The 25,592-nt window shown below is 42.0% G+C and overlaps 1 protein-coding gene across 4 annotated transcripts in view; it reads right to left on the reverse strand.

The window, feature by feature from the left end:
* PCDH19 (protocadherin 19) overlaps positions 1 to 25,085 on the reverse strand; it is a 305,467-nt gene extending 280,382 nt beyond the window's left edge. For 2 of the 4 annotated variants that reach the window (XM_089657935.1, XM_089657934.1), the window contains exons 1-3: positions 21,820 to 25,085; positions 20,464 to 20,478; positions 9,350 to 9,677 (exon numbers count right to left, since the gene is read on the reverse strand). In XM_089657935.1, the coding sequence (XP_089514061.1) occupies positions 9,350 to 9,677; positions 20,464 to 20,478; positions 21,820 to 23,978 (2,502 nt within the window). In that variant the 5' untranslated portion in view covers positions 23,979 to 25,085. The remainder of the gene's footprint in view (positions 1 to 9,349; positions 9,678 to 20,463; positions 20,479 to 21,819) is intronic. The other 2 variants (XM_089657937.1, XM_089657936.1) reach the window with 1 other exon arrangement.
* Between the last annotated feature and the right edge of the window lie 507 nt (positions 25,086 to 25,592).

Below are 25,592 nucleotides of genomic sequence, written 5' to 3' on the forward strand. Positions count from 1 at the left end.
AAAAAAAAAGAGGACAATGTCTCCTGCAGCTTCGACACTTCAGGAGGAACGCCTCCCCTGGGAACACTTTTTCAAGATTCGCAAACTGCTCGACTAAAAGCTTCACTCATTAAACAGCCACTACATATCACAACAAGCGCGGCGTTCCCTGACTGACAGGTGGCCATTGTAGAGACGCTTCCCCGCGCGGCGCTTGAAGTGCGGCACACTCCGCAGATCAGCATATGTGACTGCAGGATGTGCAGATTGCTCTGATTTCTGCCACAGCGAAAAAACAACGAGGCCACGGCACAACAAACGCTTTGCGGGCCCCAACCGCTGCGACGGGGCTCTGACCGCGAGTCTGAGATTCATTCACAATGGCGTGCAAAGCAAAACCCCTAGATTTAGGAAAAAAAAAAACCTTGATGCCATTAAGTATTATATTATAAAAACAGCGAATATAACTACCATAATACTGTTTTTATAATAGCTCCCTGTCAGGGGCGGACTGACAACTCATGGGGCCCCTCGGCAATAGGGGATCATGGGGCCCCTGTGTCCTTGCCCAAACTCAAAAAAGCCTATGAAAAAAGTACCAGGGGCATCTCATGGGGCCCCCTACTGACCCTGGGCCCTCGGGCAATAGGGGATCATGGGGCCCCCAGGAAATAGGGGATCATGGGGCCCCTGTGTCCTTGCCCAAACTCAAAAAAGCCTATGAAAAAGGTACCAGGGGCCCCCTACTGACCCCGGGCCCTCGGGCAGTGCCTGACTTTCGAAATGGTCAGTCCGCCCCTGGTTGCTGATCTTGTCCTGCCCCTGCTCCCTGTCATCCACTGCAGAGGAGCACGCAAGCTGGGAAAGGAAGGGACATCAGTACTAGGTAATCAGGTTTTGAAGTACGCAGTGGTGTCAGTCTAACACTGGAGACGTGCTTACAGGAGGGTTCTAAACCATGTACAGCTGTTCTTTTACTGTCTACTGAAACCTGCTGTGCTCATTATGAGGGGTTCCCACCATCCCTTTTCTGAGTTCCTGAGTCTCTACACCCGCTGTGCCCATTGTGAGGGTTTCTCACCATCCCTGTGCTGAGTTACCAGGCCTGTACACCTGCTGTGCCTATTATGAGGGGTTCCCACCATCCTTGTGCTGAGTTCCTGGGTCTGTACACCCGCTGTGCCCATTATGAGGGGTTCCCACCATTCATGTGCTGAGTTCCCAGGTCTGTACACCTGCTGTGCCCATTATGGGGGGTTCCCACCATCCCTATGCTGAGTTCCCGGGTCTGTACACTCGCTGTGCTCATTATGAGGGGTTCCCACCATCCCTGTGCAGAGTTCCCAGGTCTATACACCCGCTGCGCCCATTATGAGGGGTTCCCACCATCCCTGCGCTGAGTTCCCGGGTCTGTACACTCGCTGTGCCCATTATGAGGGGTTCCCACCATCCCTGCACTGAGTTCCCGGGTCTGTACACCCGCTGTGCCCATTATGAGGGGTTCCCACCATCCCTGAGCTGAGTTCTCGGGTCTGTACACCCGCTGTACCCATTATGAGGGGTTCCCACCATCCCTGTGTTGAGTTCCCGGGCCTGTACACCCGCTGCGCCCATTATAAGGGGTTCCCACCATCCCCGTGCTGAGCTCCCGGGTCTGTACACCCACTGTGCCCATTATAAGGGGTTCCCACCATCCCTGTGCTGAGTTCCCTGGCCTGTACACCCGCTGCGCCCATTATAAGGGGTTCCCACCATCCCCGTGCTGAGCTCCCGGGTCTGTACACCCACTGTGCCCATTATAAGGGGTTCCCACCATCCCTGTGTTGAGTTCCCGGGCCTGTACACCCGCTGCGCCCATTATAAGGGGTTCCCACCATCCCTGTGCTGAGTTCCTGGGTCTGTACACCTGCTGTGCCCATTATGAGGGGTTCCCACCATCCCTGTGCTGAGTTCCCGGGTCTGTACACCTGCACAAAATTGAACCTTTTCTGATAAATTCAATGACTGAATTAAAAAAAAAACATATTATGGATTTTGTGGAATACATAAGGAAACTAAAAAGGAACTAAAGAAAAATGGAGCCGGTTTAAAAAAAAAAAAAAAAGGGAAACATGTTTTTGGTCTAATATCTTGTAGTGAAAGTCAAGCCGCCCGCAGATAATTCATTTCCACACATCAGATTGACTCGTCTTTCCTGCCAATTTGGTTCTCGTTGTTTTAATTTCGTAACAAGCTAATAATGGGATTTAAACTTCAAAAATAAGTCCCGTTGTGACCAATTTATACAATTAAATAAACTGCGTTTCCGTCAATCGGGCCGGCTGCGTGCGAGAAGGAACTTCGGCGGAGATGCGAGGGTATCATTCAAAGGGTTCGGGTGACATCCGGCGCGTTACGGTGCGGCAGGAAAAATTGCGCTGGTGGATTTGTAGCAATTTAAAGCAAGTAGAGGCATGGGACTCGTTATTATCCGGGAAGCTGAGCCGAAGAAAGCTCCAAAAACACAGAAAATCATAAAAAGTCAATTGTTAAGGCGAGCCTGCGAAGAGGCTGAATGCAGCAACAGGAGCGCTGAGCATTTCCCTGCAGTCTATAGGATAGACAGTCCTTTACTGAGGACATCAACGCAATATATATATCAGAAATCACGCTGAGAGATGGAGGACAGACACATGGCAGGCTCTCCTATACTGTACAGCTCTGCACATCTAACATGTTTCAGTCACTGTGAACTGAAGGAGAGGGTATAGGCAGCTAACAGGAGGCGAGGAGCTCTGGGGTGCGGCAAAGGTCTTTTTAGCCAAAGAGCAGACAGGAACAGTAATCTGGAAAGCTGCAAAAATGTATTCAAAGAAAAAGTGCAGATTCTTTTCTATATCTCCTCTCCCGCTCTCTCTCTTTGAGGTGCTTCCTTCTCTCCTTCACCATCCTTCTATCAGTGTCTCCCTTTGAATTTTATAACCTCCTCTCCCCTTTTCCTCTTGTTCTCTTCCTCCCCTGTCTCCTCTCCTCCCACTCTCCTCTCCCTTTTCCTTTCTCATCTCACTTCTCTCCTTCCTCCTCCTTCTCCTCTCCTCTCTTCTCCTCTCCCTTCTCTCTCTTTCTTCTCCCTTCCCTCTCTCTTCTTTCTCCTCCCGCTCTTCTTTCCTCTCCTCTCCTATCCTCTCTCCCTCTATCCTCTCCTCCCTCACTTCTCTTCTCTTTTCTCCTCTTCTCTGCTCCCTCTCTTCTTTTTTCCTCTCCTCTCTCTCTCCTCTCTCATATCCCTTCTCCCTCTCTATCCTTCTCTCCTCCTCCCTCTCACCTTTCCCTTTCTCCTCTCCTGCCTCTCTTCTCTCCTCATTTCTCCTCTCCTCTCTTCCCTTTATCCTCTACCTCTCCTCTCCCCCTCCCCTTCCTTTCCCTCTCTCCTCTCCTTTCTCCCTATTTCCTCTCCCTCCCCTCTTTCTTCTCTCTCTTCCCACTCTCCTCTCCTCCCTCTCTTCTTTCCTCTCCTCTTCTCTCCTCTCCTCCCTCTGTCCTCTCCTCTCCTCACCTCCCTCTCTCTTATCCCATCCTTCTCTCGCTCTTCTATCTCTTCTCTCTCCTCCCACTCTCCTCTCCTCCCTCTCTTCTTTTTTCTCCTCTCCTCCCTCATTTTTCTCTTCTCCGTACCCTCCCTCTCTTCTCTCCTTTTATCTCCTCTGTTTCTCCTCTCCATCCCCTCTCCCCTCCCTCCCCTCTCTCTTCTCCCCCTCTCTTTCTATTTGCCCTCCACTCTTCATACCCTATATCTACTCCCTCTCTCCTTCTCTTACCCTCTCTCTTGCCATCTCTTTGCCCTACTCTTACTTCTTTACTCACTCTCTCCTCCAGTTCTCTCTCCTCCTCTTTCTCTCTGTCAATACTCCTTTCTTAATATTCCCCCCCCCCCTTATTTTATTTCACTTTACCTCCCCCCCATCCTTTCTTTTATCTGCCCCCCTAATCAAATTCTCTTTCTTTCTTTCTTTCTTTCTTTCTTTCTTTCTTTCTTTCTTTCTTTCTCTCCTTCATTTTTTCTCTCTTTCTTTCTTTTTCTTTCTTTCTTTCTTTCTCTCCTTCATTTTTTCTCTCTTTCTTTCTTTTTCTCTTTCTTTCTTTCTTTCTCTCCTTCATTTTTTCTTTCTTTCTTTCTTTCTTTTTCTTTCTCTCCTTCATTTTCTTTCTCTTTCTTTCTTTCCTTCATTTTCTTTCTTTCTTTCTTTCTTACTTTTTCTCTCCTTCATTTTCTTTCTCTTTCTTTCTTTCTTTCTTTCTTTCTTTCTTTCTTTCTTTTTCTCTCCTTCATTTTCTTTCTTTCTTTCTTTTTCTTTCTTTCTTTCTTTCTTTCTTTCTTTCTTTCTTTCTTTCTTTCTTTCTTTCTTTCTTTCTTTCTTTCTTTCTTTCTTTCTCTTTCTTTCTCTCTTTCTCTTTCTCTCTCTCTTTCTTTCTTTCTCAAATTACAATGTAACAAGCACCAACACACTGCAGACAACAAACAGGGGAAGTCTGCCAAGCCCCCAGTAATAGAAATATGAATGTTTGGGCGGTGAGCTGACACCTCCTAATCCTCCACATAACTCTGACTGCGGAGATGGCGGTTCACACCAGCGAGGTATGACAGGCGGAATAATGACGGATATTTTATGAATAGCTCCCCTTAACCAAGTATGTATATGTCACCTACAATGAGATATTTGTTCTACACAACCAGGCCTGCAATTACCATTACCGTTCCGGGATTGCGGTATGTGGGGATAATGTGTTTCTAATTACAAATTACGTGTTTCTTTGTTTCCTCAATTCTGTAATTCTGCTTGTCACAAAGAAAGACAGACATGCTGAGTCACCCAATGTTCAAAAATTGAGATGTGAAAGTGCAGCTCGTGCTGGTTAGCAGGCTCCAGGTTCCAGCGTGGCAGACCGATTTTCTTGGGAAGGCCCTACAAACTGAGAGGTGCTGAAATCCAAATAGTGATCAGCTCCCGACGCTTGGGGCTTCTGGGGTGCTTTACAAGTCACATCTGGGGCAGCACAGTGGCTAAGTGGTTAGCACTTCCTACTGGGGTCGTTGGTTCAAATCCCGACCACGGCACCACCTGCCTGGTGTTTGCATGTTCTCCCTGTGCCTATGTGGGTTTTCTCTGGGTACTCTGGTTTCCTCCCACACTCCAAACACATGCTGGTAGCAGGGACAGACTGACCATTTGGAATCTCGGGCAGTGCCCGAGGGCCTGGGGTCAGTAGGGGGCCCCATGAGATGCCCCTGGTACCTTTTCCATAGGCTTTTTTAAGTTTGGGCAAGGACACAGGGGCCCCATGATCCCCTATTGCCCGGGGGCCCCATGAGTTGTCAGTCCGCCCCTGGCTGGTAGGTGAATTGGCTCCTTTCTAAATTGTCCCTAGTATGTGTATGTATGAATGTGAGTTAGGGACCTTAGATTGTACGCCCCTTGAGGGTTAGGGACCTTAGATTGTACGCCCCTTGAGGGTTAGGGACTGATGTGAATGTACAATATATATGTAAAGCACGGCGTAAATTGATGGCGCTATATAAGTACCTGAAATAAATAAGTATCAATGCAAGGAAGGTGCAATGGACAGAGCCATCTTTGTTCAGGAATTATCCAACTACTTTCTGGACTGAGACACCAGTTCAGAGATGACACAGTCTTGTAAATCCTGGTGCCCGTGCAGGCCTTGGCGGTGTGCGCAAATGTCTGACACAGATCAGCCCCTGTTGCCGCTTCTCACTTACAAAGTTACAATGTGCACTCACTGGGGGAGAGAGGACTGAGGGAATGCTTCCCCCTGCCTGCAGCAGCCTGATGACATCACCTCAGCCTCGGCAAAGTCACTATGGCTATTAAATGAGAAAAGGCAGAGCTTCTTAAAATAAAATGATGCACATTGTGAATGCACTGTAAAGTTCTTTCTTTCTAGTGCTGTAAATGTACTCTCGCCTGGTTGCTATCAGTTACTGTACCCCTTATGTCATGACTTTCACAGCCCTCTTCGAATAAACAGACCCCATCAAAAATATGATGATTCAAAGCTCTACTTGAACCATGTGCCGGGTGGTAAAGCAACATCTAAATTGCTGTCAATCAACTCGATTTTGTGCAGTAAACTCTTTAGTCATATTAAATGTGTGAAAGAAAGCTTGGCATGGCTGATAAAAAGGAAATTCACACATTGCACAAGAAACCTGAGCTCTGCGAGTAATTGGGGCACGATCGAACGTCTGCTCTTTAATCCCGCAGTCATAAGGGCCAATGGAATGAAAGCGATCCCACAACATTAATGCCGATGACCGGTGCTAGGGAAACAACAGGGTGGAGGCTACACGACTAAAGGTAAACCAGAATGAACTGTCAGCTATCTATCATCCATCCATCCCTCTATCTATCTATCTATCTATCTATCTATCTATCTATCTATCTATCATCCATCCCTCTATCTATCTATCTATCTATCTATCTATCTATCATCCATCCCTCTATCTATCTATCTATCTATATCTATCTATATCTATCTATCTATCTATCTATCTATCTATCATCTATCTATCCATATCTATCTATCTATCTATCTATATCTATCTATCTATCTATCTATCTATCTATCTATCTATCTATCTATCTATCTATCTATTATCTATCTATCTATCTATCTATCTATCTATCTATTTTCATTTATACATCCTTGCTGTTCCATATTTCCTTGGGGGGATCCCATTTATAGGGACCCCCTCCAGTCTCTATCTTTTCGGCTAAGAAAGTACAATTGGCTGAGAAACAGCTAGAAAGCCATATTAAGAAGAAATGTATAGACTGTATCATTTTCAGTCAGCCTGTTTGTATTGAGGGAAGGGCTGTAAAGCACAGTGTTGTGCTAGCAGGTTATATATACACATATATATATTTTTTATTTTTTTTTTTGTACAGGGAGGTATTGCTTCCCCCATTATAAACCCCTAATTGTTATGTAGAGCCATTAGCTGGGGCAGCACAGTGGCTAAATGGTTAACACTTCCACCTGGCAAGACTCGGGTCGTTGGTTCAAATTCCAGCCACGACACCACCTGCATGGAGTTTGCATGTTCTGCCTGCGTGGGTTTCCTCCACATACTCTAGTTTCCTCCCACACTCCAAAGACATGCTGGTAGGTTAATTGGCTCCTGTCTAAATTGTCCCTAGTATGTGTATGTATGAATGTGAGTTAGGGACCTTAGATTACACACCCCTTGAGGGTTAGGGACTGATGTGAATGTACAATATATATGTAAAGCGCTGCGTAAATTGATGGTGCTATAGAAGTACCTGAAATAAATAAATAATAATGAGCAGGTGCTAGTATTCAATTTTATAGATAAAGATATTATCAAAATTCAACATTATATATCAGCCCTGCTGATGGGAAGAAAAGGTTTGAGGCCCCCCCCCCCCCAATGTTTTGGAACTCCTATTCCACTAACTATTCAGTAAAATAAATTCTGGGCTCTATAACGCCCCACCCCACCTTCTTTTGGGGTTGCTTTGGCACGTATGAGCAGTCTCTCCAAAGCGATTCCGCTTAATCAATAAACCGATCATTCACACAACTGGATTTCAATCATATATAATCTAGAAACTCTTTTGCATGTAACTAGCAATTAATCTCTGACAGGGGTTCAAACCTTTCTCCACTCTATTGAAAAACTTAAAAAAAAATAAATAAATAAAGTTTGGCTATTAATACACTTTTATAAAAAAAAATGTTTAGAAAATAAAAATACTGCTAGAAATATTTTTGTTACACCAACATGTGAGATATATTATCTATATCTACAGTATATTATATTTATATATACAGATATTATATCTTATATGGCAATGTAACAAAAATATTTCTTGCAGTAATTTTATTTTTTAAATGCCTTTCTATTTATAAATAAATACATAAATATATATTTATATATACACACATATATATATATATATATATATATATATATATATATATATATGTGTGTGTGTTAACCATACATTAACATATATTTTATTTAAAAATATAGATTTAAATATTTTAAAAATTATATATATATATATATAATATATATATTTTATTTTCTAAACACGTTTTTATAAAAGTGTATTAATAGCCAAACTTTCTTTTTTATATATATATATAATTTTTAAATATTTAAAAAATTATATATATATATATATATATATATTTTATTTTCTAAACACGTTTTTATAAAAGTGTATTAATAGCCAAACTTTCTTTTTTATATATATATAATTTTTAAATATTTAAAAAATTAAATATAAATATATATATATATATATATATATATATATATATATATATAAATAATTTTTAAAATATTTAAATCTATATTTTTTAAATAAAATATCCTCTTTTCAGCAACTGACTCTGCCCTAACACATTCAGTTGTAGCTTTTCAAATGCTCCATTTCGCAAAAAGTAATAAAGGTTTACAGACAATATTATATGTAAACTATATAATTATTCTACACGCTTTATTACAAAATACATCCCCACCCCAAAATTATGATTTCAACATTTCAGCTCATGATTCCACTTTGCCACATGAAAATATTGGATTTGTGCGGCGTTGACATTTAAATAACCTGATGCAAACGGCAGTGATGTACACCAACATGCAGAAACCAATTAGCCGTAATTAGCTTTCCCCAGCTGGACGCTGATTGGTTGCTCTGGGTTACTATGTAACCAGTGCGGTTTCCTGTTCTACATTCTAAAAACTTTTATTTTTTTCATACATGTGTATCTTAAAGGAAACCTGAGCAAATATATTGGCCTCAGAGCAAGATTGCAAATGAAGAGTTCTGTAACACAGAAGTAGTCAACGCAGTTGCAGCCAGGAAGCTAGCATTTTCAGAAAAAAAGCAATAAAAGTGAATTTATGGCTGCCTAGAAACCAATAAAGCATGCCTACAAAAAGAAACAACATAAATCTTTGTTTCCTCGCCTTTTGAATACAAATATGATAAGTAACAATCCAACAAATCCTAAATCCTGGGCATTATGCATACATAATTCAACATTTATGAAACATATTTCCTAGGTTTCTTTGTACAAAGATGGCTTCCTCTGTAAAATCCAACCTCAGGACAGTTTAAATTTACCATCAAAAACAATAAAGAATAAATGCCAATGAAAAACATTAACCAACCATGGAAATTCCCCAAGTGAACACTGAAGACCATTGCCTGCTGATCAAGCCTCCAAGAAAACGCACCAATCAGAATGTATTTTGCTTTTTTTTTTTTGGGTAGACAAAGCTGCAAACAACAACAGGTAGCTAGTAGAAGAGAAGGTTATCGGTCAGCCTACTCACCTCCGGAAGGGGCATCCCATTGATGATGAGGTCTGGTTGTGGTGGGCTCTGGTTGGTGAAGGTGTGATGGTAGACATGATTGGACCCTGCATTCCTGGTGTTCTGGTTTTCCACATTAAGGAAAGTGCTGTCCGTGCGGCGGCATCCAAGGGGAAGCGTCTGCTGGTGGTAGTCAAAATAATTTAGCGATGAGGTAAGGGAGGAGCAGCTCACCACATTCATCTTGTCTGTCTCCTCAACGTCGCGAGGCACCAGGCGGATGTCGTTCTTGCTGATCTTCTTCTTCTTGTTGGACTTCTTTTGGTGTCCGTAAGAATATTCGGCTATCCTGCAAGACAACATTAATAAGGTGCAAAGACGTGCACAGTTTATAAAGGCCCAACATAAAATCGACAACATCAACTACAACCAAACACCAATGCAAAAAGAAAAAAAAAAAAGCAGCAACACAATAACATAGAGCAAAACTATAAAAACTACAAAAAAAAAACGTTTGATGCAACATGACATTCAATAAAATAAAAATACAAAAATGGCTAGCACAATTAATAAAGTGCAAAATTATAGGTAAAATATGAAAAAAAAAAACCAACGTAAATCTACAGCATAAAATCTAACACGCAGACTGATTAATGGACAGACTGAAGTTTATCGGAGATATCTTGGATATTTTTGAAACTCAACAGCCAACCAATAAACACATACTATGGGGAAGTGTGATATTTCTGAGTTATAAGTGCCTTTCTTCCTTCTCGTTACCACTAATTATGATGATTTGAAGTGAACCCATTATTTCCAATGTATTAATTGGAAGAACCAAGGGTTAATTGGTCTCTGAACAGTACAAAAGCTGCAAGAAATTCACTCTTAAATTTGTTGACATGCAGTCCTGTTCAGGCAAAAGTTATGACATTAAAATGTTTGCATCTGTGTTAATTATGACTTTCATCTGCATGCAGAACATCCTATTTCACTTCCCACGTTGACTCCTTATTTTATTCTCTGTTAATTGGCATTTATTGTACACTTTTAGAAACTGCTTGCTGGTTCTAATGAAAAGCTTATAACAGACGAAGGCAACCTTCAACTCTTTGGTCGAATTTCTAGAGCTGAACCAAAGCTCTATTAGGTGGCTGGTATCTTTTGCCCCATAGCTCAATTTTTCATCTGCACTGATTTTTTTTCCCGTGTTGACTCCTTATATTATTCTGTGTTAACTGGAATTTATTATACATTTAGATATTGTATGCTGATTCTAATGAAATGCTTATAACAGACGAAGGTAACCTTTAACTTTTTGGTCGAATTTCTAGAGCTGAACCAAAGCTCTATTGAGTGGCTGATATCTTTTGCCCCATAGCTCAATTTTTCATCTGCATTGAATTTTGCTTCCCGTGTTGACTCCTTATATTATTCTGTGTTAACTGGCATTTATTATACATTTAGATATTGTATGCTGGTTCTAATGAAAGGCTTATAACAGACGAAGGCAACCTTCAACTCTTTGGTCGAATTTATGGAGCTGAACCAAAGCTCTGTTGGGTGGCTGATATCTTTTGCCCCATAGCTCAATTTTTCATCTGCATTGAATTTTGCTTCCTGTGTTGACTCCTTATATTATTCTGTGTTAACTGGAATTTATTATACATTTAGATATTGTATGCGGATTCTAATGAAATGCTTATAACAGACGAAGGTAACCTTCAACTTTTTGGTCGAATTTCTAGAGCTGAACCAAAGCTCTATTGAGTGGCTGATATCTTTTGCCCCATAGCTCAATTTTTCATCTGCATTGAATTTTGCTTCCCGTGTTGACGCCTTATATTATTCTGTGTTAACTGGCATTTATTATACATTTAGATATTGTATGCTGGATCTAATGAAAGGCTTATAACAGACGAAGGCAACCTTCAACTCTTTGGTCGAATTTCTAGAGCTGAACCAAAGCTCTGTTGGGTGGCTGATATCTTTTGCCCCATAGCTCAATTTTTCATCTGCATTGAATTTTGCTTCCCGTGTTGACTCCTTATATTATTCTGTGTTAACTGGCATTTATTATACATTTAGATATTGTATGCTGGACCTATAGAAGGGTGTGTAAAAGACAAAGGGAGCCTTCAATTCAAATTATTGCAACTTAAATAATTTTATGTAGAGTGATACCTAATCTAAACATTGGGCGGTTGCTACCTTTCGCCCCTAATCCCTTCAATTTAATTTGCATACAGAACACCCCACTTTGCTTTCCAACCTTGGCTTTGTTAATTGGCGTTTATCGTACATGTTTAGAAACTTGCTGGATATAATGAAGGGCTGATGACAGACAAAGGGAAATTCCAACTCTTTGGTCAAATTTGGCCAATAATCTGTGTAGGGTTAAACCCAAGTTCTGCATTGGGTGGTTGCTACCTTTCGCCCCCAATCCCTTCAATTTAATTTGCATACAAAACACCCCACTTTGCTTTCCAACCTTGACTTTGTTAATTGGCAATTATTGTACATATTTAGAAACTTGCTGGATATAATGAAGAGCTGATGACAGACAAAGGCAAACTCCAACTCTTTGGTCAAATTTGGCCAATAATCTGTGTAGGGTTAAACCCAAGTTCTGCATTGGGTGGTTGCTACCTTTCATCCCCAATCCCTTCAATTTAATTTGCATACAGAACACCCCCCTTTGCTTTCCAACCTTGACTTTGTTAATTGGCGTTTATTGTACATATTTAGAAACTTGCTGGATATAATGAAGGGCTTATGACAGACAAAGGCAACCTCCAACTCTTTGGTCCAGTTTGGCCAATAATCTGTGTAGGGTTAAACCCAAGTTTTGCATTGGGTGGTTTATACGTTTTGCCTCCAATCCCTCAAATTGTAGGATAGGATAAAGAACATCCTATTTTGCTTTCCACTTTGATTCCTTCATTTATTCTATATTGAGGAGCCTATACCAGACAAAGGAGACCTTCCGCTCTTTGGTTGAATTTGGCCATTAACTTGTGCAGAGTTAAACCAAAACTCCGCATTGGGTGGTTGATATGTTTTACCCCGAATTCCTCAAATTTCAACTGCAAATATAACATCCTATTTTGCTTCTCATATTAACTCCCTATTTTATTCTATATGGAAGGACTTATAGCAGACAAAGGAGACTTTCCACTATTTGGTCTAATTAGGCCAAAACCTTACGTAGAGTCATACCAAAGCTCTGCACTGAGTGGTCGATAGTTTTTGTCCCCAATCCCCCATACTTCATCTACATACAAAATGTCCTATTTTGCTTCCTATGTTGACTCCTTATATTATTTTATATGAAGGGGTTTATATCAGATAAAGGAGACCTTCAACGCTTTGGTCTAATTTGGTCAAAAACTTTGTAGAGTTAATCCAAAGCTCTGCATTGAGTAGTTGATGCATTTTCCCCCTAATTTTGTAGAGATGAAGCAAATCTCTACATTGGGTGGTTTATACATTTTGCCCCCAATCCACCATATTTCATCTGCATACAGAACATCCTATTTCCCTTCCAACGTTGACTCCTTATATTATTCTATAATGAAGAACTTATATCAGATAAAGGAGATCTTCAAATCTTTGGTCAAATTTGGCCAGTAATTTTATAGTAAAGTTTTGCTAAACCAAATCTCTACATTGGGTGGTTAATATGTGTTGCCGCTAATCCTCCATATTTTATTTGCATAAATAATATACTACTTCACTTCCCACAATGACTTCCTATATTATTCTACAATGAAGAACTGATATCAGATGAAGAAGACCTTCAACTCTTTTATCAAATTTGACCAATATTTTGTAGAGCCAAACCAAATCACTACATTGGGTGGTTGATATATTTTGCCCCCAATCTCCCATATTTCATCAGCATAAAGAACATCCTATTTTGCTTCCCACATTGACTCCTTATATTATTCTGTGGTAACTGACATTTTCTGTAGACGTTTAGAAACTGCATGTTGGTTCTAATGAAGGGCTTATAACAGACAAGAAACTTTTCGGATAAACTGGCCAATAACTTTGTGGAGTTAAACCAAAGCTCTGCATTGGGTGGTTGATACATTTTGACCCTCAATCCTCCCAACGTCATCTGCATACAGAACATCCTATTTCCCTTCCCATGTTGACTCCTTACACTATTCTGTGTTAATTGCCATTTGTTGTGCACATTTAGATATTGTATGCTGGTTCTAATAAAAGGCTTATAACAGACAAAGGCAATCTTCAACTGTTTGGTTAAAATTGGCCAACAACTTGTGTAGAGTTAAACCAAAGCTCTGTATTAGGTGGTTGATACATTGTGCCCCCCTCCCCCCACCCCTTCCATCTAGCTCCAAGAATGCTGTGTGGTAGAGGTTTGGGAATCTTCTTCATCCACCATAAATCCAACTGCCTACCACAAATGTTAGTTCTCTTCAAATACCCAATTAGCTCATGATTGAACTTGACTTGGTGAGTAGGAAGGAATACAAGATGACAGGTGTAGATTCTAAGCTTTTTAAAGAAGACCTATAGGTTCCCCCGATGCTTCTGGGCAGAGTTTACAAAAAAAAAAAAGGAAAAGGTATCCAAACTCCAAAACAAAAAAATTTAATATATTGAAGCTTACTAGTCCTTAGATGTGGTGGCTCCATTAGTTTTCTTTCTTCAGACTAAGTACATTTTTAGCAAGTACAGAAAACACCTGTTTATCTTGCCATAAATGCAATGTCCTTGTCCTGTGAGCTGAAAAGACAGCATACATGTTAATTCCTCGTAAACTACTAATCCCATCAATCCACCATGTAATGGAGATGAACAACGGAAGACATGTTTGAAGTTCAGGCTATGGCTGAATCTATAGACATCATGAAGAAGAGTAGACAGTGATGGGAAGTGTGAAAATAAAGGAAACAAATCCTGAAGAAACAAAACTAATGAAACCATCTCTTCTAAGATACAATATATTACATATTTCGGTTTGGGTTCAAAATTAGAAGGGGTCGTCCACTTGAACGGGGACCAACTTTTATTTTTCAAGGCTTGGTGGCCACTTCCTACCATACACAGACCTGATGGATTGCTAACTTAGAAGTCTATCTAGACAAATTAATAAATAAATTGATACCCCCCATTAACCCAATGCCTGCCTCTACATAAATAACATGTAGTGTGTGGTAGGACCAATGACTGGAATATATATAATACGTATGTCAATCTGACCATGCAGTGGGCCACTTGCAGGGTGTGGTAGGACCAATGTCTGGAATATATATAATACGTATGTCAATCTGACCATGCAGTGGGACACTTGCAGGGTGTGGTGGGACCAATGTCTGGAATATATATAATACGTATCTAAATATGACCATGCAGTAGGACACTTGTAGGGTGTGGTAGGACCAATGTCTGGAATATATATAATACGTATCTCAATCTGACCATGCAGTGGGACACTTGCAGGGTGTGGTGGGACCAATGTCTGGAATATATATAATACGTATCTCAATCTGACCATGCAGTGGGACACTTGCAGGGTGTGGTGGGACCAATGTCTGGAATATATATAATACGTATCTCAATCTGACCATACAGTGGGCCACTTGCAGGGTGTGGTAGGACCAATGTCTGGAATATATATAACACGTATCTAAATCTGACCATGCAGTGGGACACTTGCAGGGTGTGGTGGGACCAATGTCTGGAATATATATAACACGTATCTAAATCTGACCATGCAGTGGGCCACTTGCAGGGTGTGGTAGGAACAATGTCTGGAATATATATAATACGTATCTCAATCTGACCATGCAGTGGGACACTTGCAGGGTGTGGTGGGACCAATGTCTGGAATATATATAATACGTATCTCAATCTGACCATGCAGTGGGACACTTGCAGGGTGTGGTGGGACCGATATCTGGAATATATATAATACGTATCTCAATCTGACCATGCAGTCAGCCACTTGCAGGGTGTGGTGGGACCAATGTCTGGAATATATATAATACGTATCTCAATCTGACCATGCAGTGGGCCACTTGCAAAGTGGGTGTGGTCGGACCAATGTCTGGAATATATATAATACGTATCTCAATCTGACCATGCAGTGGGCCACTTGCAGGGTGTGGTGGGACCAATGTCTGGAATATATATAATATGTATCTCAATCTGACCATGCAGTGGGCCACTTGCAGGGTGTGGTGGGACCAATGTCTGGAATATATATAATACGTATCTCAATCTGACCATGCAGTGGGACACTTGCAGGGTGTGGTGGGACCAATGTCTGGAATATATATAATACGTATCTCAATCTGACCATGCAGTGGGTCACCTGCAGGGTGTGGGAGGACCAATGTCTGGAATATATATAATACGTATCTCAATCTGACCATGCAGTGGGACACTTGCAGGGTGTGGTGGGACCAATGTCTGGAATATATATAATACGTATCTCAATCTGACCATGCAGTGGGCCACTGGCAGGGTGGGTGTGGTCGGACCAACATTTGGTTATCCTCAGTGGCCCCAACTCTACAGCTTATTATCACTAGCAAGTTGCAAACCGGAGAAATTTATAGACTTCTGTTGATTTACAGAATAAAGAGTTTCAAAGCAACAGTTTAAGTATGACATGCTACTGAGCCATGATTGACAGGTGAAAATTAATTGATGACAGCTCCGTGTAGATCGAAAAATGGAACCCCCTTGCCTTTTTACACGTTTCGTCTTTAAGTGAAAACACCATAGAGGGTTATCGGGAGATGGAACATGGAACAAGCTCATCTCACCTGAGGCTTCTGCTTTTTTTCTTTTTTTTTTTTTTAAGCGTTCGTGTGTAATGAGTTACTTGAGAAGTAAACAAAAAGCAAAAAGTCTTAAAACACAAAAGGAGGGGAGAAAAATACAACATTTTGTACAGAAAAAGAACATTGGCGAGGAATAAGCTCCTATCTGGAAAAGCCGTTTACTCATACGTTTAATAAGATGCTGTACATCCAACATACTATACCATTACTCCAGATTAACTGCAGTGTAGCATCAGTACATTATACCCATATTACACATCGGGGGCACATTGCGCTCTATTTGTAGGTGAAATCCAGCTTGTATATGGGGATGTGAACGTTATATAATTGCTATTTATAAGTCTAGGGGGGGATTTTTTTATTCCTTTATTCCTTTCTCTGCATATGCAGCGATGATTTGATACGTAAAGTAAAAATGAAAACAGATGCATTGCGCTCGAGATTAAACGGAATTGATCTCATTTACATGTATAATTAAGGACACATCATGTTCTTAATGCAGTAATGGCTTAACCCCCGCTCTGCCAGCTCCATGGACTTAATGCTTCTTCCAAAGACTTATTTTTTTTTTGTAATATTTAAAATAATTAGATACATTCTGATGAAAAGGAAGGAGCACAACAGGTAAGGAGTTGGGGATTCAGGTATCGGAAGGCAAAAAAGCGTATTCTTTGTAGGGTGATATTGTTTACTGACAGATAGAAGGGGTGCATCATCTTTACTGACTAGTGCCGCTTTATACAGGTCATGAAGTCAAAAGGTGCAGTTAGACGGGGAGATAAAACAACAGGCATAAGCCAAATTGCAGCACTTTCTCGATTTACTGACATATGTTTTATTGACAACTAGTAATTGCAGAGATTTACTGACTGTTTTTTTCACAAAAGAAGGAGGGGGGGGGGGTCATTTAGGAATATTGAGCTAATATAATTTGTGGGGCTGTCAGAGTTTTACTACTACTTACGCTGGGCAACTGCAGAAGGTCCATAAGGATATCAAAGCAATTTTTATCAATTCCATTTCTATCGATCTATACCTGAGCTAAGATGCCCTCCTGTTAGGCTCATTCCCTACAGGTGGGGAAGGGTTACTCCAGACATGGCATCCCTAGAATGGGTCTATAGGGATCTCAAAGCAATTTTTATTCATTTCATTGCTATTGATCTATACCAGAACTAAGATGTCCCCTTGTTAGGCTTAGTTAGGGAGGGGTTAATCCAAACATGGCATCCCTAGAATGGGTTCATAAGGATCTCAAAGCAATCTTCATCGATCCTGTGATGTTCACCTATAACTGAGCCCTCTGTTGAGCTCAATGTTTGAAGAAGGGTTAATCCGGACATGGCAACTGTAGAATGGGTCCATAAGCATCCTAAAGCATTCCTCATCAATCCCATTATATTCATCTATAACAGGACCCCCGCCCCCTATTTCCCACTAAGCTCAGTCCTTACACGCAGGGAAGGGTTTTTCTGGATGTGGCAACCCAAGAAATGGTCCTTTATATTCATCTATAACACAGCCCTTTGGAAAACGCAATGCTTTAAGGCAGGGAAGGGTTAATCTGGTCATGGCAATTCTGCATCCATAAGGGTTTCAAAGCCATCTTCCTCAATCCCATTATACTAATTTATTACTGAGCCCCCCTGTTGAACTTAACTCTTACATTCAAGGAAGGGTTAGTCAAGACATGGCAACCCAAGAATGGGTTCATAAGGATCTGAACGCCATCTCCATCAATCCCATTATATTTATCTATAATGGAGACCCCAAATTAAACCTACAGCCAAGGAAGGGTTAATCTGAACATGGCAACCTTATGAATGGGTCAATAAGGGTCTTAAAGCCATCTTCAACAATCCCTTTATGTTCCTCTATAACTGACCCCCCTGTTAAGTTGAACCCTTACACTCAAGGAAGGGTTATCCAGACATGTAAACCTAAGAATGGGTCCATAAGGATCTTAAAGCCATTTTCATCGATTCCATTATATTTATTTAACATGGAGACCCCGAAGGTAGTGTTAATCTGGACATGACAACTCTAGAATGGATCCAGAAGTATCTCAAAGTCATCTTCTCCAATGCCATTATGTTCATCTATAATTGAGAACCCCCCCCCCTACAAAGTTTACACTTAAGGAAGGTTTAGTCTGACCATAGCAACTCAAGAATGGGTCCGTAAGAATCTTAAAGCCATTTTCATCAACATCATTACATTTATCTATCATGGAGTCCTCCAGGTAAACTTACAACCAAGGAAGATTTAATCTGGGCATGGCAACTCTAGAATGGATCCATAAGGATCTCAAAGCCATCTTCCTCAATCCCATTCGGTTGATCTATAACTGAGCCTCCCCATTTAGCTCAATGCTTACACTTAAAGAAGGATTAATTTGAACATGGCAACCCAAGAATTGATATGGAAAGGATATGGCAGCTCATCTTCATGAATCCCATTATATTTATCTATAATGGAGACCCCCAGTTAAACTGAGTCCTTACAGCAAAGGAAGGATTAATCTGGACATGGGAACCCAAGGATGGGTCCATTAGGATCACAGAGCCTTCTTCATTGATTTCCCTAATATCATCAATAACAGGGCCCCCTGTTAGGCTCAGTGCTTGCAGCCAGGGAAGGGTTAATCTGGACATGGCAACCCAAGAATAGGTCCATAAAGATCTAAAAGCCTTCTTCACTGATCCCCTTATATTCTCTATAACAGCCCCCCCACCCCACCCCATTAGGCTCAGTGCGTGCAGCCAGGGAGGGGTTAATCTGGACGTGACATTTCTCCTGCGGATCGCCACTGCCGAAAAACTGACCTAAGTGACGGTAATAAATGGGGACCATGATCTGCAATTGGAAATGTCACATAAAACTAAAAAATACGGCTTGGATTTATATTTTAGTCTCAATGACATTTTCATCATGACAGAAATAAAAAGCCACAAAATCAAATCTCCAGGCTGGAACCTCAGACGCAAAAAGTCATCGAGCTTCTTAAGCCATAAAGGGAAAAAAAAGAGATGGGAGTTGGGGGTGATTTTAATTCTACCTGCCCATCAAATTTTTTTTTTCTTTTACATATTCTCCTTCCGCTTGAATAATTTTGAATATTTTGTATCACAGGCGGAAGGAGAAGGCTAGCTTTCCATTGCAGAGCCACCCATGCATGCAGTGTACATTGCCACTTCCATACGCCTGCCAGTCGGGCATAAGAAGAACATAGCGATGCCCTGTGCCCAGGCTTCTCGGTGCTGACAGATCGCAGCTCTCTCTGCACCAGTGACACAATACATCAGCAGTGGGGTCTGCAGTGTGCAGACGGGGGCAGATGCCTGCACCAGCGTGGGGTGAAATGAATTTTGCTCAATGACTTCTTCCATAGCCATCCACCTGGACTCCGGTTGCATTCATAGCTCCTTTGGATGCAACTGGACGCATTTATTGCAATAAATGAATCAATTAATTCGTACATAGGAATAAAGGGAAGGGGATAATCCCCCCTCCATGATGCATTCATGCAAAATAAACAAATTCAGGGGGGGGGGGGATCACTATTAACTCTTGCATCTCTTCATCTGGCTAATGAAACCGCCTTAATGGTCAGTGCATGGCATTTTCTTGAAAGATCTTGAAAGATCCACCATCTGGTTGCATTAGCCTGCATTTACGGGTACGGCAGCTGCAACAATTCACCCTTTAGGTGGGGTTAACAGATTCCTCCGAAATCCCAAAAAAAAAAAAAAAAACACAGACCTGAAATAAGTGCTACTTAACCTTTACATGTCTGCATCTGTCTAGGTAATTGAGTTCCAAGCATCAGTACTAGATACAAGGTCTAAGGCACGAAATTGTACAATCTGGTGATGGTTGATGGTGTGGACTACAGGAACCGGCAACCCTTAGAGTGCCGTCAGGTCCCTACGGATGAAATATATTAGTAAAACGTATTGCATGCAGCAAACAGTGGCACTCCAGCTATGGTAGAACTACAAGTCCCGCTGTCCCAGCGTGCAAGTGATGCTGGAATTGGTAGATGGTCAATGGTTGGCAGCACAGCGGGAGTGCTGCAGCTTGCAATATAGGCATTGCAATATATATATGATCCCGGATATCCGTATGTGTTTTTTTTTTAATTTAAAAAGCCATCAAGGTTGAGCCTCGTTTGCACGACACTGAAAAACAATTGCTGGGACTTGTAGTACCATAACAGCTTTGTGGATGAATCACTCAACAACACAGTCTAAAGATCCAGAATCTAGTGATGTGGTCATGCAAAAAAATTTGCTGGTAGCGCAATGTTACCTTGTTGGTGCAATTCTAAAAAAAACAACAAAAAAAAAAAAGAATATAAATTGAGCAGATGTGCTTTTTTTTTGTCAAGGCATAAGATGGTTTTTGTGCTCTTCACACCTTGGAAGAGCCGAGTGTGATGAAGATAGAAGGAGGCAGTATCAATGTAGCGGTAACAAGATTATAACTGTATAAAACACTGCAGCTTGGCTACAGGGCAACCTCATTGATATTCATGCAGGGTTAGCATTTGTCAAGCAAAGTTTTTTCTTTTTTTTTTTTTTTTGTCGTGCGGACAATGGTGCAAAAAAAAGGAAACAATACTGGTATTAATACCGTGTACACAAAGCCGCACAAAAAAAAAAAAAAAAAAAATGTGATGTAAACATCTTTGGCCAAATTGCAGTCCGCAGCCTTGCAACAAATATGTTTTCATTATGCAGAGCCGCTGCACTTGCAATTTGTTACTGATATAAGTAAGTGCTTGCAAATCTCACATAAGCTGATAAGAAGGGTGAATCAATAATTAATCTAGTCCTAAACTGCTTTTTTTTTTTTTTTTATATTCCACCATTTTCATGCTTTCGGGTACAGGAGCCTTTTGCAAGAAGACAGCGCTAAGAGAAAAAAAAGGGCTGAATTGAATGTAATCACCTCTACAGGCATGCATTGAAATGTAAAAATCATTATGTTTGCATTTAATTCTTTCAAATTCCAACTGAGATTCAAGTCCAGTCTACTTAGCTGGAACTGAAAATTTGTTTTCCTTGGGCTTACAGTGCCACCTAGTGGATGAAAATAGATAATGCATTTTTTTTTAAATTTCTGTAACCGCCTTGGCATCAGTTAATGCTGGCCATACATTGACATGAATTTGTTGCTGCAGACTGTAGACACCTGCTATTTTTTTTTTTTCAATTTTTTTTCCAAAGCTGAGACTACGACAGTCACTAGTGTGCTTATTATACATTAAACGCTTGCCCTTTAAGAATGTATATATATATTTTTTGCTATTCAAATTGCCGAATCCTGTGCCAGTCGTTAACTTTTACAGTGCCAGAGGCGGGATTAGAGACAGCTGATTACGTAGACTTCAATGCCCACCTATCCGTAACCAGTACAAAATGACTGCAAGACAACAGAATGATTTCTTAAAGAGCTTGCTGTCTGCAGCAGGTGGAATCCTACAATATTAATTGTAAGCAAGGAAACAAGGAGCAAACATTGGGTCTCTTTAATAGAATGTCCCTCATAGTTGCTACATGCAATTAATAAAACAATGCCTGTGGCTGTCACATACATATTATACACAGATATTAAATACAATAGTTCCCACACAGGTCATGAACACATCATTGGACCCCTTACCTGCAGTTGTAGGTTCTGATTTCCTTGTTGTCCCTTTTGCATTTGACAGCCACAAAGATCATGGTGACAAAAAGGATGGCAGCGATAGATCCCAAGGCAATGATAAAAATCAGAGACAGATTAACAGATCCTATAGATTCCTGAGCATCCAGGGCCGGGGATAGGTAGATCAGAATCAAAGCTGAGGCTGAGAGAGAAGGCTTCCCATGATCCTGTGCTGCCACAATCAGTTCATAAGTTGTCTTGGAGTTTTCCCCAAAAGTCCTGGTGGTCCTAATCTCCCCATTGATCTGGTCGATCTCGAAGAAGCCCCTGTCCCCTTCTGTAATCTCATAGGACAACCTGCCATTCTCCCCTTCGTCATAGTCATCGGCCTTAACCACAGTCACTAGGTAGCCTACCCCTGCGTTTCTTGGGATGTAGACCTCAGAGGTGCCGTTGACTAAAGGTGGAGCGGTAATCACAGGGGTATTGTCATTGACATCCACCACAATTACCCTAACAGTGACGTTACTTTGCAGTGGTGGAGTACCGCCATCCTTGGCCGAAATCTTAAATTCAAAAGCCTTGGTTTGCTCATGGTTGAAGGATCTGAGAGCATAGATATCTCCCGTGGTTGGGTTGATAGAAACATAGGTGAAAACCGGCATGTCCCTCACTTGAGATGGCACCAGTTGATAAGACACACTGCCATTTAATCCTAAATCGGGGTCCCTGGCTGAGACAGACAGTAAGTACGCCCCTGGGGTGTTATTTTCAGAAACAATGACCTGGTAGAAGGTTTTGGAGAAATGGGGATGGTTGTCATTCTCATCAGTGATTCTCACAGTGAAGGACTTGGTGGACTGGAGTGATGGGTTGCCGCTGTCTTTGGCCTGGATGGTCAAATTGTACTGGTCTCTCTGTTCTCTGTCTAACCTTCCATCTACCAAAATGGTGGAGAAGCTCTCATATTCCTGGAGCTTGAAGGGGACGTTGCCTAGGAGTTTGCATACCACCCTACCGTTGATACCAGAGTCCCTATCTGAGACCCTCACTAAAGCTATGACATAGCCAGTTGGAGCATTCTCACTTACTTCCACCACCTCACTGTTGACAGAGAGCAAGTTGATAACAGGGACATTGTCATTCTCATCCAGTACGTTCACAGTCACTTTACAATGGGCAGGGATGGAGTTTGGTCCCAAATCCTTGGCTTGGACATCAATCTCATACACATGCCCTTCTTCATAGTCTATAGCCCCACTGACTGTGATGACCCCAGTTTTGGGATCTATCTTAAAGAGCTCCCTAGTTTTGTCAGACACATAACTGTTAAAGGAATACACAATCTCACCATTGGTACCCTCATCTGGATCAGTAGCATTTAGGTCAATGACCAAGGCATTTAAAGGGGAGTTCTCAGAGACATTGACAGTATAGGCAGGCTTCTCAAAAACCGGGTTGTTGTCATTTGAGTCTATCACTTTGATGTTTAACTGCACAGTCCCGAAATTGGAGGGGTCCCCACCATCCAGGGCCGTGATGATGTAATTGTAATGAGACTGGGTCTCTCTGTCCAGGTTTTTCTCCACCACCAACTCAGCAAACCGTGAGCCATCTCCTCTCATCTTGATCTCCAAGCCAAACAGGTCGTTGGGTGTGATCTCATAGGACTGGACCCCAAAGTTGCCAGAATCTGGATCATAGGCACTCTCCAGGGGTATCCTGGTACCAGGGCTGGCAGTCTCTGAGATCTCCAGGTCGATCTGGTCGGTGGGGAAACTGGGTGCATTGTCATTGAGGTCTTTAATCTCTATTTTAATGACACAAATCTCCATCGAGTTGGACACAACCTCCAGAGAGATAACACATTTGGGCATCTGCCTGCACAACATATCTCTGTCAATCTTCTGCTTAGTGACCAGCAACCCTGATGCATTGATGTCCACCAGGTGAGGAGCAGAATTGGAAACCACTCTGAAGGCAGGCTGCCTTGGGTCTAGCAAAAAACCAGCATCCTTGGCATCTCTGGCCACATTGGCAATCTGGGTGCCTGCTTTCTGCTCCTCATCCACCATGTATTTCAAGTTGATCACAGCCCGGGTTCGGCTCCAGGACACAACCAGCAACAGCAGAATGTGCAATACATCCATGTCTTTCCTGATCCAGAGCCACATAGTCCCTGCTCCCTCGCTAGAGAGCTGGAGGCTGGATTTAGAGGGCAATTAATCTCAGACAGCAGAATGAAAAGGGCTGAAGGAGAGAGACAGAAATCAGCAAAAACCATGTAGGTAACTCACTGTGACCCTTTTTTGGGGAAGCCTCTGTCAAGCAGCTCCTTCGCAACTTGGCTTGCTTCTTCCAGCGCAGCTGGCCCCGGCGGGGCTCAAGGCAAAGGCAAAGGGAGGCAAAAAGAAGTGCCCAGAGCAGCCTGGGGACCCCGGCACATGCCCTGCATGCACAATGTCTCATGGAAACGATGCGATCACAGAGCAGCCCTCTTTAACCGAGTCCTCATGGCTTGCAATCAGTTCTGGTCTTCATGGGAGCTGCATTGGGGCGGACAGGTCTTATGAAGCATGACATAAAGTCCCAAAAAAAAAAAAAGCCCAGATTCCTTTTTTTTTTTTTTTTTTTTAGTTTTTTTACTCCCTCTGATCCATTGCCATTCAGCTTCCAGTAATTCACAATGTAACCAGTCTCAGCAGCCTTCATTCATGGTGCAATGCTCAGAGATTTCCTCTTTTTTTTTGCAAAGAATAAAAGAGAAGCCAAGTAGCCACCTTGCAGGCAAGACAAAGTGTGACTGCCACTTGGATGGGGAGGGAGGGAAAGAGGGGGGGGGGGGTGGTAGCAGGTGGGATGCAATGGCAGTCCAGTGGTGCAGCTGATACAATCCGTTAGGGATGCAGTAAGAGGGGGGAATAAAAGGGATGGAGTCTTTGAGCAATCAGTAAGTCCTCTCCAAACAATTCACTCCCCAGGCTGACTGTGATTCCATTAACAAGCCTCTATTTTTTCTTTTTATTTGCAGAAAATTGCTATGCAGGGGGGAGAAAAAAAATGATAAAGATCCAAATGGGTGTCTTAGGATCCCTGTGTTCTTTGCTGCAGCCTCTGCATCTCATAGAGTTCCTTGTGCATTGCAATGATCCATAGACAGAGATGACTGCCTGTGCCTAGGCTCTCCTCCTCTGCTGTGGTAGTGTGGGAGCACCTAGATGTGTCTTCGCTTTGCTGCTGCTAACTAGTGCCAGTGCAGTCTGCGAACAGAGAGAGAGGAGAGGAGAGGAGAGGGGAGGAGGGAGAGGAGCTCTCACATACTCCATGCAGCAGCCTATCACAGGGTGCCCGGGGGGAGGAGGGGCGTTGGGGCTTCTGATTGGGGCTGGGCAGCTTCAAATTTCCAAAAGGGGAGTAAAACTTCCTCAGTCAGCACAGGAGGCTGCGAGAGGGAGATGTCCGTGGTGCTGACTCTGTCCAGGGATGGAGGACTTGCTGGAGAGATGGCTCTGCAATGCATGGCTCAGCCTGGGATCACCGCACCTGCCTCTGTCTTCACCATCTCTCTGCCCCCTCACCCAGAATCACCTTTTTTTTTTCTCTTTTGCTCTCACTGGTCCCCTAGCTTTGCTTCTCAGAAACCCTTAAACCTGCAGACTCTTCTTTTTCCAGATATCTGCATGGTGTGGTTCCTTAGATTTGCACCTTTAGAAACCCTTACACCTACAGACCCTTCCTTAGAAACTCTTAAACTTCACAGACCCTTCCTTGGAAACCCTCAAGACTGC

The sequence above is a fragment of the Staurois parvus genome, unplaced genomic scaffold, assembly GCF_062004578.1.
Source record: "Staurois parvus isolate SC_StPar_1 unplaced genomic scaffold, SC_StPar_1.0 ptg001044l, whole genome shotgun sequence".
Classification (NCBI taxonomy): Eukaryota; Metazoa; Chordata; class Amphibia; order Anura; family Ranidae; genus Staurois; species Staurois parvus.